Source organism: Xiphophorus hellerii, chromosome 11, assembly GCF_003331165.1.
Source record: "Xiphophorus hellerii strain 12219 chromosome 11, Xiphophorus_hellerii-4.1, whole genome shotgun sequence".
Lineage (NCBI taxonomy): Eukaryota > Metazoa > Chordata > Actinopteri > Cyprinodontiformes > Poeciliidae > Xiphophorus > Xiphophorus hellerii.
The window spans coordinates 17049163-17065912 of record NC_045682.1 but is presented as its reverse complement, the minus strand read 5'-3'; the positions used below and the strand labels follow the sequence as shown (position 1 = coordinate 17065912).

The following is a 16750-nucleotide window of genomic DNA, read 5'->3' as shown; positions in this document are numbered from 1 at the left end:
TGACGAATCAGAAGAAGAAGAAGAAGAAGAAGAAAATAAAAAATCTTCATTTCTATATCTCCTGCTATCCCGAGTGTTAACGGCTTGAGCACAGAATGCTCACGATAAGATTTTTGACAAGATAATCCCAGATTTGATGGGAACAGTAAATTCACTATAGTCCCTCCTGCGCCTTTTACAACTTCGGGGTAACTGCTTTTTTTTTTTGTGCACGCGCACGCACACGTCATGATCGCGCACGCTCCCACAGCAACGAATATTTCTTCTGAATTGCAAATTCGACCCCCCCACCTCTAAAAAGCTACGCAGTATGAGTAGCGACTGGGCGCAGATCGTTTTCTGAATCCGGTTCCGGCGTGCCGACGACGCCGATGCCCGTGCCCACTGACTGATCGCAAGGCTTTTTTACCCGAACAGCACAGAACTGTAGCAGCTGACAGGCGGATGCGGAGGGGAGGGTCGCCAAACCCGGCGGAATTCTCACGGTCCGCGGACTAGAAGGCTCTTCTGTCCGAGTGACAGCCTCCCAACAAACATATGCTGAAAACTTTCAGCTGTCCGTTTTGACGCGGGGGTGTTTATTTAGATTTACAACCCGGTCCGAGAAGCTGTCATGATGCAGGTGCAAACTGTGGGCTAACGGTACTGAAATGACTTGTTCGGCGCTGACGCGATTCGTTGTGCCATGCCAACCTCGCATTGTCAGATGCCATTTTACTCTGCGTTTCCCCGGCGTTTGGGTTTCCATTATTCTGGGCCTGTTGTATAATTAGAAGTTCATGAGGCAGTAGCAAACAAGCTGGTGCAATGAGAAGCTACGCTGTCCGAGGAGCAGTGCGCAGTTTGTGCTGAAGCTTATGGGTCCTGCGTACTCGAGCCCCCGGCTTCCAGTTGGAGAGGTGTGCTGCAGGACTACAGCGCACAGGCTGTCGGCTACACATCTGGACCGCCCGACTGCTGTCATCTGCGGCCTGATCGGACGGGGTACTCCTTGAACTTGTGTGTTTTAAGGGGGTAACTGAGTGAGGTCGCTTCGGGCGGTGTCGTTCTAGCAAGGAGGGGTGTGTATTTGGCTCGGACTTGGGGTGGCGATCCACTGGAACGCCACAGTCCAAACCCTGACTGGCTGACTACTCAAGGAATAAACGCCTGTCCAGCGATGAATTTTGCGTAGCCGAGTCACGCATTTTTAAAGGCAACGCTAGAGTGACATTGCAGTCTTCTCGCCACATTGGTTATTTCTTTGCCAGACTAAAAAAAAATAAAAGAGTGAAAGTGGAGTATTGTCCGTCGTACGTCTCAACGCAGTGGGATTTCTACGTCTGGTCGGCGTTCCCCCCCACCCTTCCCGCGGTGACGGTTATGGGTCGGAAGCGGTGTGTCGGTGCAGATTGTTCCAAGATGGCGGCCGGGTGCTGCGGGGTGAAGAAGCAGAAACTGTCGGGATCTCCCGGGTCGGGGGGTCCCGGCGGGGTGGGGGCGGGAAGCGGGGTGGCAGGAACCGGACATTGTGGCTCGGAGTTGGGGATTGGCTCCTCCGCGACGGTTGCAGCAACGGCGAACGTGAGCAGAGCCAACGGCCTGGGGGGACCCGGAGGTAACGTTAGCGGTAGCAGCGGCGGCACAAACGCTCTGTCCCCTGCCCCGGCCGGCTACTCTACATCCGGCCTCTCCCCGAACCTCAGCCCAGGACCAGGTTCGGGAAGTGGTGGCAGAAAAATGGTCGTCTCAGCAGAGATGTGCTGCTTCTGCTTTGACGTGCTTTATTGCCATCTGTACGGATACCAACCTCCGAGAACACCCAGGTTTACAAACGATCCCTAGTGAGTATTTATGTCTTTTGTTGTTGGTTTTTTTTGTTGTTGTTGTTGTTGCTCCATTTCAGCTCTTACAGTTGAATTTTCCCAATAGGAACTTGTCTGTGAAAACCTAATACGTCCACGTTTGGAATTAGTTTTGTCCATTATATAGAATTCGAATTGTCACGTGAAAGCACAGCTTAAATTCGGTTGAGTTTAATTCATAAAGCTCCTCCCGATTGTATCTCCACTGAGCAAGTTTTAAGTAGGGCCTAGTGATAGAGGCTGCTCGGGCCTTCAAGCTACTCAAACCGCTCGCCAAATATGCTCTTCTTTAGCTGAATTTTTGAATAAAATATATGGAATGTTAATGACTGTTTGAGGCTCCAGGTCAATTTTAGACTTTCCATGAGTGTTTGTCAAGAATAAATATTTCACAGTACTTCTAATCTAACTCAAAAGCTAGTAGCTAGTGTTCTTCTCTACTAGCGCTAGCTTTTATCGGCTAGCCATTATTAGCATCTAGAAGATAAAAGGATGGAGCGTTTATTTTTTTATGTTCAGCATCTTTAGGTTGGCTGATTTATTGCCGGACATTGACTAAAATGTATTTAAAAGAGCCCAATGTTTGACTTAAGTAGTTGTGGTTTAGACATTGATCTCAAGGAAATACTTGGTGGCATATACTGAGCTTATCCTTGTTAGCCGCTACATTAGCTTACCATCATAGTACCGATGAGCAGATAGCGTCTCATTAGCTATTTAATTTTTTTTGCGGTCTCCCTCATATATTGACAAGTTAATGGTTGGCAGTTTATTGTATTTTATTTGACAGGTTTTGCTTTTTGTTAAGTCGTTTCCTATCGAAGTAGGGAAGAAATAAGTTTTTCATAAGCAACAAAGAAAAGATGCTACTCGCTAAGTACTTAGCAGTTCTAAGCTATACTTAATTTAACCGGTATTAAAGACGGACTAACTCCATTAGTAGATAATCAAAGGAAAACAACAAGCCTGTTCAATATCACGATCTGAGGGATCCACAAAATATACTGTAGTATGATAAAAATAATTATAAGATTTGTAAATGTATATTTGGTTTTTTTTTTCAGTAGGCTTCATGTTGAGGCCGCTATAGAAACATTTTGTCCCCTATTTAACATGGTAATATGACACCATGTGACCTAAACGTGTCTTACATTTTTTTTGAAGTATTTTCCATTGTTTCGAAACCAGAGCTCACTTTTTCCAGAATAAGTAGGAAAAAGTTCGTTCATGTGGCAACTTTTTCAAAAGAACATACTCAATGTATTGTGATGTTTGTTGATACAGACATAGAACAGTGGCAGTTTTTTGAGTAAGGGCGGATGGAGAGTCAGAACAAACTTGAAATTAAAAATTAGCTTAAGTGTAAAGCTGGTACAGAATAAACTATGTATTTTGAGCAATACCATATTGTACCTCTTAGCACTTTTATCAAAGTTTAATTCAACAAGAACTATTTCAAATTGAACACATTTTTAAAATATTATTTAATACTCGTCTATTCTTTCAGCAAGCAAGGATACAATAAAAATGTCCTTTATTGTCCCTCAGTGGGGATATTCCGGTACCATAATTTGCAAACGTTTGCCTAATAAAGTATCACTGTATAAGAGCTTGTATTTTATTCACTATATGATAAATGTGAGATTAGTGGAATGCTGTAATTCGTGATAACTTTGAGTCTTTGACAGAAAGGGAAAAAAGTTACTTTTATAAAGGTATTCTCATAAAGCTCCTGACATTCTTTATTCAGTCTTACAAAAACCAACACGATTCCATTAAAATAGTCATCAAATAAAGCAGGGTATAGAGTAAAAGATTGGTATGAAAAAGTTTTACATTCTTCAGCTTTCCCATTTTTTGAACAGTGGCATGCATGACGTCTGAAGAATTCACCCTGTCAATGCGTAACAGTGTGTGACTGCAAGGGGAAAAAAATGTGGGTGGACACATTCTTCTGTGAAGGACTGTTTTACCTGAAGTGCTTTGCATACCTCATTTATTAATGTAATAATGTGAGATGTATGTGACTTACTTGGGTGAGAACTGACATGGTCTTCAGATTCCACACTTTGGAAAGAGAATTTTTTTTAATAGTATTCTGTAATTTAAAAATGTTGAGATATTTGACGAATGCACAAACCTTTTGCATGTAGGTATTTAATATTAGTCACCAGAATGCAAAAAAAGTAAAGTTAATTTTGACAAAAAGTTTGAACCATCTTTTTAAATGTATAGCAACAGAGCATCAGTGCAGATCTCTACAAATCTTCAAAGTACATTTTTTGTCTTTTAGTGCAACATTTAGTTTTGCTAAAATATGCCGGTTTAAATATTAAGTTGGAAGAACTGAAGCTTGGGTTTCTATCTGGTCTTTAATTTCTCCGTTTTCTTTTCAAACAAATCTTTTTCTAAAGAGACTTTCTCCCATTTGGACTCAACGAGCTCTGAAATCACATCTTGAAACCCAGCCTTCTCTGCAGAAGGAAAAACGTCCCGTCTCCACGCTGAACTCGAAACCCTCCCGGACGGGTAACATAATCTGCGCGAGAGGCAGAAAAAGTCGGATCCGAAGTGTTAACAGGAATTTTCCACAAGCTCATAATGTCTTAGGAGTAATTTTGCATTAGGAGCTTTTTGTGGTTTGGGTGGGAGCATGGAGGGGGGAGCAGGGTTAGGTGACTGAGAGCTGGCCACGTTACCCAACCGTCATAGTATTGCCCTGGACCAAAAAGATCCGTCAACGGATGCATAACAAGCTAATTCCTGCTGGATGTGTGTGTAAGCTCCATCCGGTCGGAGGAACTTGTGAGTACACTGTGCGATGTCCTCGACATGTCCTTCACTTGGGGGGGTGTGAAGCTTGTCAAGCTGAATTATTGAAATGCTCTGACCAACTCCAACTTTGGTCATAGGCATAATGCTCTGGTGTTTTTGAGAAAAACAAAAAAACAAGAATCTTACATTGTTGCAGTTCTGTCATGTTTTTAGTGATTAAAGCAGAGAAGAGTTTCCTGTTTTGGAGTTGTCCTGTGGAAACATCCCTAAAATAGTTTATTTTTCTTACTTAGCTTTTTTTTTAAGCATAGCAATAATGAAAAAGGGAAATTGACAATTCAATCATTATTAAATTGACTTGTCCACATTTTGAGCTAAAAAAAAATCTAAGACAAAGACAAACATTGCTGTTAAATAGTTGCTGACCTTCATATTGGTTGTAGGCATGTATATCTCCATAAAGCCACGGCAGTGATGTAACACTGAGTGGCATGTCACATGCATCTTGTGGAAAGCAGAGCAGATTTTCCAAGATAATGTAAAAACAAATGTGTAATGAAATTCTAATATAAAAGTACCTGGTTAATGTCATCGTGTCAATAAATGTTTCCAGTGTTTTTAATATGAACTAGTTGTTGCTTAGGAATATTTTTAAAAAGAAAGTAGATGAGTTTTTTTTTAAAAGTAACTTTTGACAGTTTAATATTAAGAAGCACAATTGTAAATGACTTATCAGTATTACAAAATTATATATATATATATATATATTTAATTTTCAAATGAATGAAAGACTTATTGTGCTAAAATTGTAGAAGTATTCAAAATTGAACTCTTCCAAATGAGGGGAAAAAAGGGGTATGTTGTGCATAGGGACGGACTGGTATGAGATTTTATTCATTTTTTTAACAAGTTGTAGAACATCAGCAGCTGCAATGAATATTTTAGTTTTTAACAAACAGTGAAGCTGAAGTGCAGCTAACATTTACTGGGGAACTTTTATGTAAATGTTCTTGATGCGCTTTTTTAGTTTTAACACAATCATTATATGCTTTTTAAATGTGATATTAAGTTTTTGTTCCACCTTGTTTTGGTGACTGACATATTCCCAATCGAAACGCGAAAGTTTGGTAGCTTTCTCTCAGCACCCTGACTGGCAGTGTGCAGCTTTTTCGTTCTTGAAATTGCTGTCACACAGAAAGAGAAATCGCTCTAAAATGTATTCTGGTGACATAATAAAATTTAAATCTTGTTCTTTTTCATTATTCCATGTTCATGTTGTGCTTTGTCTAATTCCTCTAACACCACTGACATAAAACTTTTTTCCTTTTTACCGGTGTCTTGATGTTCTCTGCTCAGACGCGGTATTTTGCTGCGTTAATGCAGCATCGCGTTGGCTCTTCATTGTCATTCATGGCTTTGTATAGACATCAGACAGTGATTAATTAGCTATAAATGTAGAGCCACTGCAGGGGCTTCAGTTGGGTTTTCCTCAATCAGAAGTTATCTCATCATAAAAGCTGGAAAAAATCTCAGCTACAACATGAAAGGGGGGGTGAAAATTGGAGTCAGACAAAGAGTTGGTTAAGCAGGCGGCCCAAAGCAATGAAGGAAAGGCTTTGATGGAAAATGATCCATCATGATGAAAGACATTAGAGCTAGTTCCATCTCATGTGAGTAAAGATTCTGTCGTATTTAATAAGAAAGCAGCAGGTGCTGACGTGCTGCTGGAGTGTGTGTGTTAACATCATTTAGACTCAGTAAATTAAATGGATCACTCTGGGTTTTTTTTTTTTCTTTCTGTTTTTCAGCCCGCTGTTTGTCACATGGAAAATAGGCAGAGACAAACGGTTGAGGGGTTGTATAGGTACATTTTCTGCCATGAATCTGCACTCAGGACTCAGGGAGTACACCCTTACCAGGTAAGCAAACACAGTTGAAATATATTACTTATCTGTAAGATTGATTATAAATTGGGCTGTTTGAATATTTTACATTGATATCTGTGGTTGTAGAAACCAACCTGTAGTGGTAATTCAGTTTGTCAGGGTTTTCCTCAGTATATTATAAGCCTGGCGGGCCACAATGCTTTACTTGTGCACCCACCAGGCTAAGCATTGCTTATTTATTTAAGCCTTTTTAAAATATTTGCATATTTTAAGACTTTAAAGTTGGTGTTTAGGTGTTGCTTGTTAATCTTGTTAATAACATGATTTTCAAGTGATATTTTTAAATTTCCTGTCAACTTTAAACATTCTTTAACTCAAAAAGACGACAGGCCGCTGGATGAATGACCGCCCCAGTGCCCAAACACCAGAGTTAGCAAGTTTTCTGGGGGAAACCTTGAGTTTGTGCTTCAGCCTGTGTTTCTTTACGCTGGTAAAATATGTCAGTAACAAACCGACTTTCTTAGTGTAACTTTGTGTGGCGCCCTCTACTGTGCAATATGCAGTTTAAACTTATTCAGCTATAGATCAGTGGTCTGCCAAAAATGTTACATGTTCTGATGAATAAAAACAATTTAGAATTTTTGATAAATGTCCACTTCAGAAATGTGTCTATTTTTCTTTTTAAAGAAAATTTTTTAAAAATTTATTATTTTTGGGTTTTAAATAAAAGTATATTAACCTTTTACCAAAAGAAGATGGCTATGTTTTCTTCTATGGGATGTTTGCGAAAAAAAGGATTTACAAAAAGTACTTGATGTCACAGTGGAAAATTAATGCAAATAGTTCTCGAAACAACAGCAAAAAAAAAGAAAAAAAAAAAAAGCTAAAACTGAAATTTGTATCTATATTTAAAAACACCAGTTTATCTCTTTTAGTCAAAGTTGTCAAGGGGCATTATGTAAAGTCTTAAGAATGCACTTGTGGCTCCGGAGCCGCATGTTGCAGACCCCTGAACTAGATAAAAGGCAACAAAACAAAAAAAAAGTTCCTGTTGTCTTTATAACAACAGGAACATAGGAAATTAAACCGTCCTGCATGCTGACATCTCTCTAGTGCTGAGCACCATCAGGGATTGTCTTTCTGCGGCACCAAACATACAGTTGAGAATTTCAGTAGCATAGATTCAGAGCCAGAGGGCGTGGGGCCCCACCGAGCCCTGATCTCAGCTGGATTAAGTCTCTGTGTCATAGAAACATCGAATTACCTCATTGGTGCCTTTAATTTCATGCAGCCCGTACAGCATTTTATTCTCAGTTTAATTTCACAGTGAGATCTTATGATTATTTCTTTTTTAAAATTTTTTTTTATAATCTGCGTCCCCCCGTTCTCCCCACAGATGTAGTTGAGCTCGGTGATCTTTGGATTAGTAGTGCACATGGCCGCCTGCGTGCAGTGCCTGTCACTTCCATGTAGGTCTTTCTGCAGACTCGCTGTAGCTCACGCAGAGTCCAAAATTAACACCAGCCAGGAGCCAAAATGCTGATAATGTGGTGAGAAAAGCAAAGTGTGGCCTGGTAAGTAGCTTGAAGTTACAGGCCTTTAATCGCTTCTTTTTTAAATTTATTATTATTTTTTTGTTATTCTAATCCTTCAAAGTTGAGACTATATGATCCTCACTTCCCACCCTCTTACTCTTTGATAGCAATAAATGGGACACAGTCACTGTAGGTAACCAGGAGGTTAATTTGCCACTGGGTGTTTGGAGACTTTCGGTGTTTTCAGGTTGATTGAAATTCTTAAAAATGCTTGAATTTCAACTGGATGTTTTCAAGGCTGGGAAAGTGCTTGATATTCAAACCACACAGTTTAGTACTATATTGCAATCTAATGTTTGATTAAAAGTCAAAATTTGGAAAACGTTATTTGCAGTTGAAATCAGGTATTTTCATTCACATAATATAAAGACACGTTTTTTTTTTCACACTGTTTGAAGTTAAATCACAAAACTTTTCTTGTTTTTAGTTAATTAGAGTTATAAAAAATATTTCTATTTGCTAAATGTCAGGAAACTTGGCAAAAATATTTTTTTAGAGATTTCTTTGTCACTTCTTTGTATGTTGTGTTTAAGCATTTAATTTGATCAGGAAGGTCATTTACCTTAAGGTTTTTAATATAATGAATATTTATTATTCCGAATGGCTCAATGACTTATTGATCTGTGTAATTGAGACAAAGGTCATAGTTCAACAACGTTATTGAAGTTGAGGGAGTTTTTTTTTTTGTGTTACATGAGTGTTTTATTCTCTCATCAGTCAGCTCAACAGGGTATGTGAGAGATCCATTCCAAAACAAAATGTTGTTATATTTTAGTTTACTTGGTCCCTGCGGTAGAATGTAGAATACGATCACAAGACAGTGTTAATAACAGTAACAAATTGTCATGTGAGAGCAAATTGAAATTGGAGATAAAAACAATACAAATGAACAAAAAAGAACAAAGAGCTGCGATGGAAAAATTTGACAACTTTAAAATCTTGAGTTTTACTGTGGGAAAAGTGTACGAACCCGGCTATAAGGTCTAACCGAGCATTGGTTAGAATATGCAGCTTTTAAAAGCTGCATATTTAATTTAACTTAAAATGTCTTAAGAAGGCTGACATAAGAAGACCTCTTTTGTCAAACTCTCACATATGAGTGGTTTGTGCTGCATTTTCTGTCACTGGTTTTGTTCCCATCAGCAGGAGTCTTGACGTTCACGTAACGATCAAACACACCGGATCATAACACCTTTCATCCATATGATCCTCTAATGCTGCTCGTCTGTGTGACTTACTGTCTGCAGTGCCCTTAAAGACAGCCGCTTCCCCCCTATGACAAGGGATGAGCTGCCTCGCCTCTTCTGCTCAGTGTCTCTTCTCACCAACTTTGAAGATGTCGGTGATTATCTCGACTGGGAGGTGAGCGCTTCACGAGGCAGTCGGGTCACATTTCCGAGAGTTTTTTTTTCTGACGCTGCCGCGCTAATTACTCGAGGTTATTCTGCGGGGAAGTCTTGTGAAATGCCAAAAAAAAAAAAAAAAACAGAAAGTAATGTGCATAACCATTGTGCTTGTCATGCTCCCTAGCAAGGCTGAAGAAGCTAGTGGTCGCGGTTTATGGGCAGGTGGACGGACGGACCCAAATAACACAATTTGAGAAAACTTCTTTGAAGCTGAAAAAGATTTTAGACTGGGAAGGTTTAGATCAAATTAAATCAATGTGTTGCTGGTCCAGTCCAAGTCCAGACATAAATCAACTTTGAAAGCTGTGGCAAGTTCACTGACACTTCCTATCTAATGTGACAGAAGCTGAGCTATGCCGGGAAGAAGAATCGACTGTTTGTGTGGATGTGTATAGGTGGTAGAGACCTGTAAGAAGTGCTGCATGCCACACCTTTCAGATTTGTGTTTTTAAAAAGTTTACAAACTACGCCTCATTTTCACCTCTGTTGAATCCGCTGAGGTTTATTGCTGTAACGTGATGAAGTTCAAAGGAACCGTACGAATATTTAACGAAGTTAGTCGTCATCTTAAATTAGTTTAGGTGCCAACACATTTCTATTCATAAAACCGCCTCCGTTCAGTTGTGCAGAAGTTTATTTTATTAGCCTAAAGCAGACGTGAAGCAACTCTGACTTTGTAACGCAAAGTTCTCTTTTTGTTTCGCTTTTCTCTTTGCTTTTAGGTGGGTGTTCATGGTATAAGAATAGAGTTTTTCAATGAAAAAGGATCAAAGCGCACCGCCACCTACCTGCCAGAAGTTGCAAAAGAGCAAGGTGAGCATTTTTGTGCCCTCAACTGAACAGCCTCTCCTGCCTTCAAACAAACTTGTCAAAATAATTACACTATTACATTTTTAATTATTGTTTTTTTTTTTTTTTTATGATTCTAGGTTGGGACCACATTCAAACCATAGATTCCTTACTACGAAAGGGAGGTTACAAAGCTCCCATCACAAATGACTTCAGGAAGACCATTAAGTTAACCAGGTATAATTGGTTCTATTTCATCAATATTTGAGTGTGTTAGTGTTGTTTCCCACCATAGCAACACATTTTCACCTAGATACCTGTTTGCAAACGGTAGAAACTTAAATTTAGCCAAATAAAGATGCACAGAGAAATGGAAAATCGCCTTAAGAAAGAATGAGATGCCACTAGTTAGCCCTGGGTTTGTCTAAGTAGACCAGGGGCGGCCAAAGTATGATTTGTGGCCCATGGAACAATCCAGTATGACCCTCCAGTTCAAGAATGCTACAAATTGAGACCACCGGTGGGCACTTTTAATTTTTAATAATTTCATTTTAATCATAGTAAGCAACACTATAATAATCCAGTGACTTAACAAAAAAGCACATCAATTCTTCTAGACCAGATAAACTGGAAAAATTTTACCCCAAAAATTAGGAAACAATTTTTTATTTAGGCAAAAAATAATATGCCACTCTGTTTCATTAAAATTATTGCAGAGCGTATGCAACAAATTCACTACGACATTATTTTGCGTTAAATTGGGAAAAACAGTATTGACTTTCTAATGCCTACAATTGAGATGACTTAAGATTTCACCAAAAACCCTGAGAAGTTTGGGAGGAAAAAATCTGGTGCTGAGTAACAGGGTAATTCTTAAAAAGTCTTAAATGTATGTATTTAAAACTAAGGCCTTAAAATGTCTTAAACTAATTTGGAAAAAATAAAGTTGGCCTTAAATACATTGATTATAGGTCTTAAATTTTGTGCTGACTAGTTTATCTTGTATATTCAATGTATTTATGGGATTTTTATGTCAGGCAATAAAAATCCTGACATATTTTTTTGAGTCGCCTGACTTATCGAGGCGGTTCAGGCTACCGCTAGCTAGCTAGCTGCCAGTTTAAATTCATTGCCAGTTCGCTGGACATCTTTGTTCTTTGCCGCTGCCTCACTTCTGTTGCGAATCCCTACGAGGCTGCATTCATTCTGTGCAAAAAAGAAAAAGGCATGGCACTACAACTGTGTGAAATATGCAGTTGCCTTTTGTACATCTCTGTCGTGATGCAGGTTTTAAATTTCATTCATATTGGTCGTAAAAGTCTTAAATTAGAGTCGGTGACATCTGCAGAAACCCCTTCACTCATGTCGGCTTGTGAGGACAGACTCTCGGATTTCTGTCTTCTTCTCTGTTTCAGGTACCGTAGCGAGAAGATGACGATGGGGTATGCAGAGTACATCGCCCACCGCCAGCACCATCACTACCAGAACGGCATTGGGCACCCGGTGCCGTCGTATAACCATTATTCCTGACAGCGAGCCGCATGACCAATCATTGGACCTCTCCGCGGACCTTTTCCCAGGAGAGCCCGCCCCCTCCTGGTCTAGCTATTTCTACTACTGTACCATTTTATGATGATAGTTTCCGTTGCCATGCTGGCCGTCTCACAGACGTTGACATGGCAACGGGTGGCAGTGAAGCATCGTTCGATTATGGCGAGAAAACCATGTTCCTTTTGTTTGCCTGTGGTTGAGCTTTTGCAGCATATGTATACCTATATCTATAACCTCACCCCCCTCCATTCGTTCATATTATTTTGGAAAAATTAACCAATATTAGATTTTCATTAATATTGCGTTTTTTCAGCAAAGCTAATCAGGTGTTTGATTCTGTGGATGGAAGCGAGTCTCCTTGAGTGGATTTAGGCTTTGCTACAATTTTACATTTACTAACCCTTTTATTTTTATCGTCTACTTGTCGTTTCTTTAACTTTACTATCCAGACGTGTAATATCATGTAGCAAAGGCAAACTGCAGTTCCAAAAGGCTGTGTCCTCACTACTTTCAGTTCCTCTCAAAAACTTGACGGCTGAGGTCGCGCTAGCCTTCTAAACTCTCGTTGTCGTAGTTGGAACTCGTACGTGGGATATGTGTGCTCCAAAGTGTAGATAGGATTGTGACGCCTTTTGATCGGCTTTTGCTGATGCTGTTTATTGATTTGGGTCACAATTGTGTGTGTGTGCGTGTGTGTGTGTGTGTGTGTGTCACTGTGTGTGGATTATAGGCTCCACTTTGTCACAAGACGGAAAACCAGTAGAATAAATTAGAAATTGGGTTTCAGCTACAGGCTCAGCTGCATTTGTTTGGCTACCTAAAATTTTAAGCTTATTTCTGAGGGTTTATTTAGACTTCAAGAAGGCAGAGGAACAAGAAGATGTACATGAAGCTTTTGTTTAATTAAAAAAAATGGTTTCTTAGTTGGTTTTTTTTCTGCATTTACTGACAGGGAGTCGCGCTATAGGGACGTGCTAAAACAATTTAAAGCCATACTCTATCTTCCACAGTTTTGTCCGTTATCAGAGGCGTTGGGTGCTGAAACGTCGAGCTGTCGCTTCAGCCCAAAACCCTGCCGCTTCACTTAGTTCCTCGTGTCATCGTGAGAACATCGTCATGCATTTTCCGATTATTAACCATCGTCCCGCAGAGTACGACGTATATTTAAGAAGAAGAAGAAAAAAAAAAAGTCGCGCACAAACAGACGTGACCTTACTAACATGTTTGTGTCATTTAGAAGTGCATGTCATAGTGCGTAGTCGTGGATACGGCGCCGCCGCTGTTCCCCTCACTCCCGTTGATCCACGTGTCCGCAGCACAGGGAATGTTCTAGTTTCTGCCTGTTTCAATCAGAAGGTTACAGGAAGTGTACATTTTTTAAATTTGTTTTATAAAAAGAAAAAAAGCCAGGGCTTTGTAAAGCCAGTTCTTATCCAAATATTACCCAGGTGTGAGTTTGAGCCACACACACTCTGCTAGTTAGGCGTACTTTACCGAATGTTCAATCTATCGAGGATCACCAAGTTGTCGGTCTGCGTGTTTCTGTTGCAAACTGGAATTGTTGTTGTTTTTTTTCGAGAGAGGTTCTTGTTACTTGACCAACATCTTCTGTCGTAACAGCCTTTTTCTAACTGACAGCTTCTTTCTTTTTACATAAATTTTTTTCTTTTATGCAAAAATGTCAAGGGCTTTCGGCAATCCATCCACAGTAACCCGAAACGATCCAGATTTCCAGTTGTGTTGCCTTAAGTTTTTTTTAATAAAAAGAAAGAAAAAAATCAACAAAAACGACGGACCAGGAGAAAGTCGCCCTGAGTGTGTCCTCTACTTGAACGGCGTAGACGCTCGTCGTCCGGGAGACTCCGCGCGTGCTTCACTCCATATCCTACGCTTAGATTTCACGTGATCAACGTTAAAGTCGAGCACCGTTAAAAGTTCCAACCACAAGGGGTCAGCGTTGCGGCCGTAGGAAACCGTACCGTACACTACTACACCAGAAGAAGCCGCAGTCAGGCGCCTGCTCTCCTGGTCCGTCGACTACAGCACAACCTGAATTTTTCTCTGCTGCAAAACCAAATTGACCATGCTCTTTTACATATATGTCTTTGTATACACATGCAATGTATTTAGTTGCATGTATGTATGAGTATGAGACCTATGGTTTTATCCATGATATGCTTGATCTATGGCTTAGACACTCTTATTAACCATTAAGAGATTTAAAAGACAAATATGGTGCTATCAGACCTCATATTGGGGTGGTCACATCTCGTGACTGGTCATGCGGACTCATTGATCATATCATATATATATATACTTAACAATGCGACATGTAAGATTTTCTCTGGAGTTGCGTTGCTGCGCGAGCCAAGTTGCGGTGAAGGATCCGTGATCTCCGACGCGGACGGAAAGCTTTTTTTTGTCGAGGTGGACTTGGGTGATTTTTTTTAAACATTTTATTTTATTTTTTTTTGGGGTGGGGGATCAATTCCACTCTGGGAAACTGACATTCTCTCTCGTAATGAAGAAAGACTCAACAGGCGCTATGGAATGTACTGTTAACGGTCACCAGGGGAATTGAACAGCGATGTGTAATAAGAGAAAATCCTACATGTTAACCTTGATATATGCAGATCTGTTCAACAGGTGTTTTTTTGTTTGTTTGTTTTTACATTTATGTTGTTTTTTTGTCCTACCAGTGCAAGTCAACACTGTGCAGGTTTGAAAGGACAAGAAGTCACACATTTTACCTTCTGTACCTTGATTACTCCCTTCACTGTGGCCCAACCTCATGGCCTAGTTTGTCAACGTGTGATGCATGTCGTTCACTGGCAAGATGGCGGGAAGATCCGAGGTTCCCGTTTTATTTTTTAGTTTATTTTTCTCTCTTTTTTTGGGAGGCTTTTTAGCTGTTGAATCGGCTAACCACCTCCAAAAGGGCAACGTTTAAGACGTTAACTAGCATAAGGTCCTGTTGAGGTCGTTTCAGCCTCTCTTCATTGAAGTTTACCTCTACAGTGACATAGATTTTTAGTTGTTTTTATTTAGTTTTTCTTTTTCAGTGCTTTTACGCACTGATCCGACATTTCGAATCACTGATACCTCAAGGAATCGCAAGGAACGACATCGGTAGACTGTAGTAGCAGATCGCGTGTTTTGGTTCCCATACCAGGGTTTGGAGTTCGGCCTCGGCATTCCTCGCGCCGCCGTCACCGAGCTCTTTGTCACCTTCGTATGTTCGACCGAACCAAAGATGCCAGCGGCCATGCTCAGATGCTGCTTTTTTTTTTTTCCAGGCCTGGCTTCCTGTCCTTCCAAAAACAAGCCCTGCTCGTGACTAAATGTTTCTTCTTCTTTTTTTTTTTTTTGTTTGTTTTTTTGTGCGATTTCTGACTTGTTAAGCAACCCAGTTCTTCAATGAATTGTCATTGTTTCCGTCTCTGAAGCCGTTCGTGGCGTCAAGATGGCGATAAAATGGGTGCAAATTGTTGTTACTTGTTTTGTTAGTATTATTATTATTGCTATTTTTTTTTTTTTTTTTTTTGTTTTTTCAAAAATGAAAATCCCATGGTGTGCCTCCTAGCTTTATGGGTGGTTTATAAATGTTTGTTTTCCCCCTAAAGACCAGCAGTTATACTTTGTATAAAAGATGGATTTTTTTTCCTTATTTTTTATGCCATTAAAGATGAAAAAGCCTGTTTTCTTTACTCGACCCAGTAGCTGCACTGGTATACAATCGCACTGATAGAAGAATTAAACAAAAGAAAAAAAAAAAATAAGTGAATCAATAATAATAATGATGACAAATAAGAACTACAATAAACTTGTGTTTGAAGCTTTTATTAAAAAAAGTAAAAAAAAAAAAAACAAAACAAAAAGAGACAATTTAAAAAAGAGAGAAAATGACTGTTTTTGTACATCAAAATAAATTTTTTTCAAAGGAATATTTTGGATCTAGTTTCAAAATTATTTTAGTGGTTTTCTATGTTCTGAAAATTTTTGAGACACACTTCTGAGACGTGTCGCTGTATAAAATGGCTTTCTTTTGCAGTGGCCTGATGGGCTGGGAGGGTTACCTGGTGTAACTCCTCATACCAACTTTTATTTCCTTTGTCAATTTTTGGATCTTTTCCTTTTTCCTCTCTCTCTGCTTTAGTACTCTGAAAAATTGTTGATGGGGGGGGGGGATGAAAAAAAATATGAACTGGGAACTTTTAATTCCATCCCTGTAGAACTAGAACCCCTCTTCCTTTCCAACTGAATTGCTGTTTAGTGTGACGGAACTCCGAAACGGGCATTTATGATCGTATGACACCAAAAAGAAAATAAAAAAGTACATAACGCAAAAAAAGGTAAAAAAATAAAATAAAATTGTGAAGAAGGCTGAAAGAAAATATATCGATGGGTTATCTGTAAGCAATGGCTGTGAAAATAATGTAGTTTTAAACATTGTTACCTTTTAAAATCATTTATTCAATAAAAAAAACCCTCCAAATCAGCTAAAAACGTGTCGTCCCTCTTGTTTTGCAGCATTTCTGCCGATGAGGCAGGGGAGACGTGGGTCGGATGAAATGTTATTTTTTCCAGTTGCTGTTTTAAGCATCTTCACTAGCAAGTTTACCATTACTATCAAAATGACAGCTGAGTCATTTTATGATGTGTGTTGATCAAAATGTATCGCACAATTAGCAGTTAAAAAAATCTAATCAAACCTTGAAGCTTTAAAGAAATGGCAGGCTTGATGTGAAACGGATACATGGGATTAGAAAAGGTTGGTGAAAACAGAAACTGAGTGGGAAGAGAAGACGAGCAAAAGTTTGACTTTCACTTAATTCAGTCTGAAAACCTTCACATTTGTTTTGCCTTAACTGACATTCATTTTTCATTCACACTTTAAAATTAAT

At 39.4% G+C, this 16750-nt stretch overlaps 1 protein-coding gene across 2 annotated transcripts; it reads left to right on the top strand.

The window, feature by feature from the left end:
* The first annotated feature begins 337 nt into the window (after window positions 1-337).
* On the top strand, window positions 338-15625 carry ammecr1 (AMMECR nuclear protein 1). 2 transcript variants are annotated; one of them, XM_032577272.1, is made up of 6 exons: window positions 341-1823; window positions 6428-6538; window positions 9348-9462; window positions 10229-10319; window positions 10436-10532; window positions 11711-15625. In XM_032577272.1, exons 1-6 carry the CDS (start codon window positions 1363-1365, stop codon window positions 11823-11825), a joined length of 990 nt encoding a protein of 329 aa, XP_032433163.1. In that variant the 5' UTR covers window positions 341-1362; the 3' UTR covers window positions 11826-15625. The 2 variants fall into 2 exon arrangements, with proteins under 2 accessions (XP_032433164.1, XP_032433163.1); XM_032577273.1 differs by lacking the exon at window positions 6428-6538 and having other exon boundaries at window positions 338-1823.
* Window positions 15626-16750: the final 1125 nt, after the last annotated feature.

Coding starts and splice junctions, on each gene's coding strand:
- ammecr1 (XM_032577272.1), top strand. CDS start 1,363: ATGGGTCGGAAGCGGTGTGTCGGTGCAGATTGTTCCAAGATGGCGGCC. Junction 1,824..6,427: donor AGGTTTACAAACGATCCCTA/GTGAGTATTTAT, acceptor TCTGTTTTTCAG/CCCGCTGTTTGTCACATGGA. Junction 9,463..10,228: donor GTGATTATCTCGACTGGGAG/GTGAGCGCTTCA, acceptor CTTTGCTTTTAG/GTGGGTGTTCATGGTATAAG.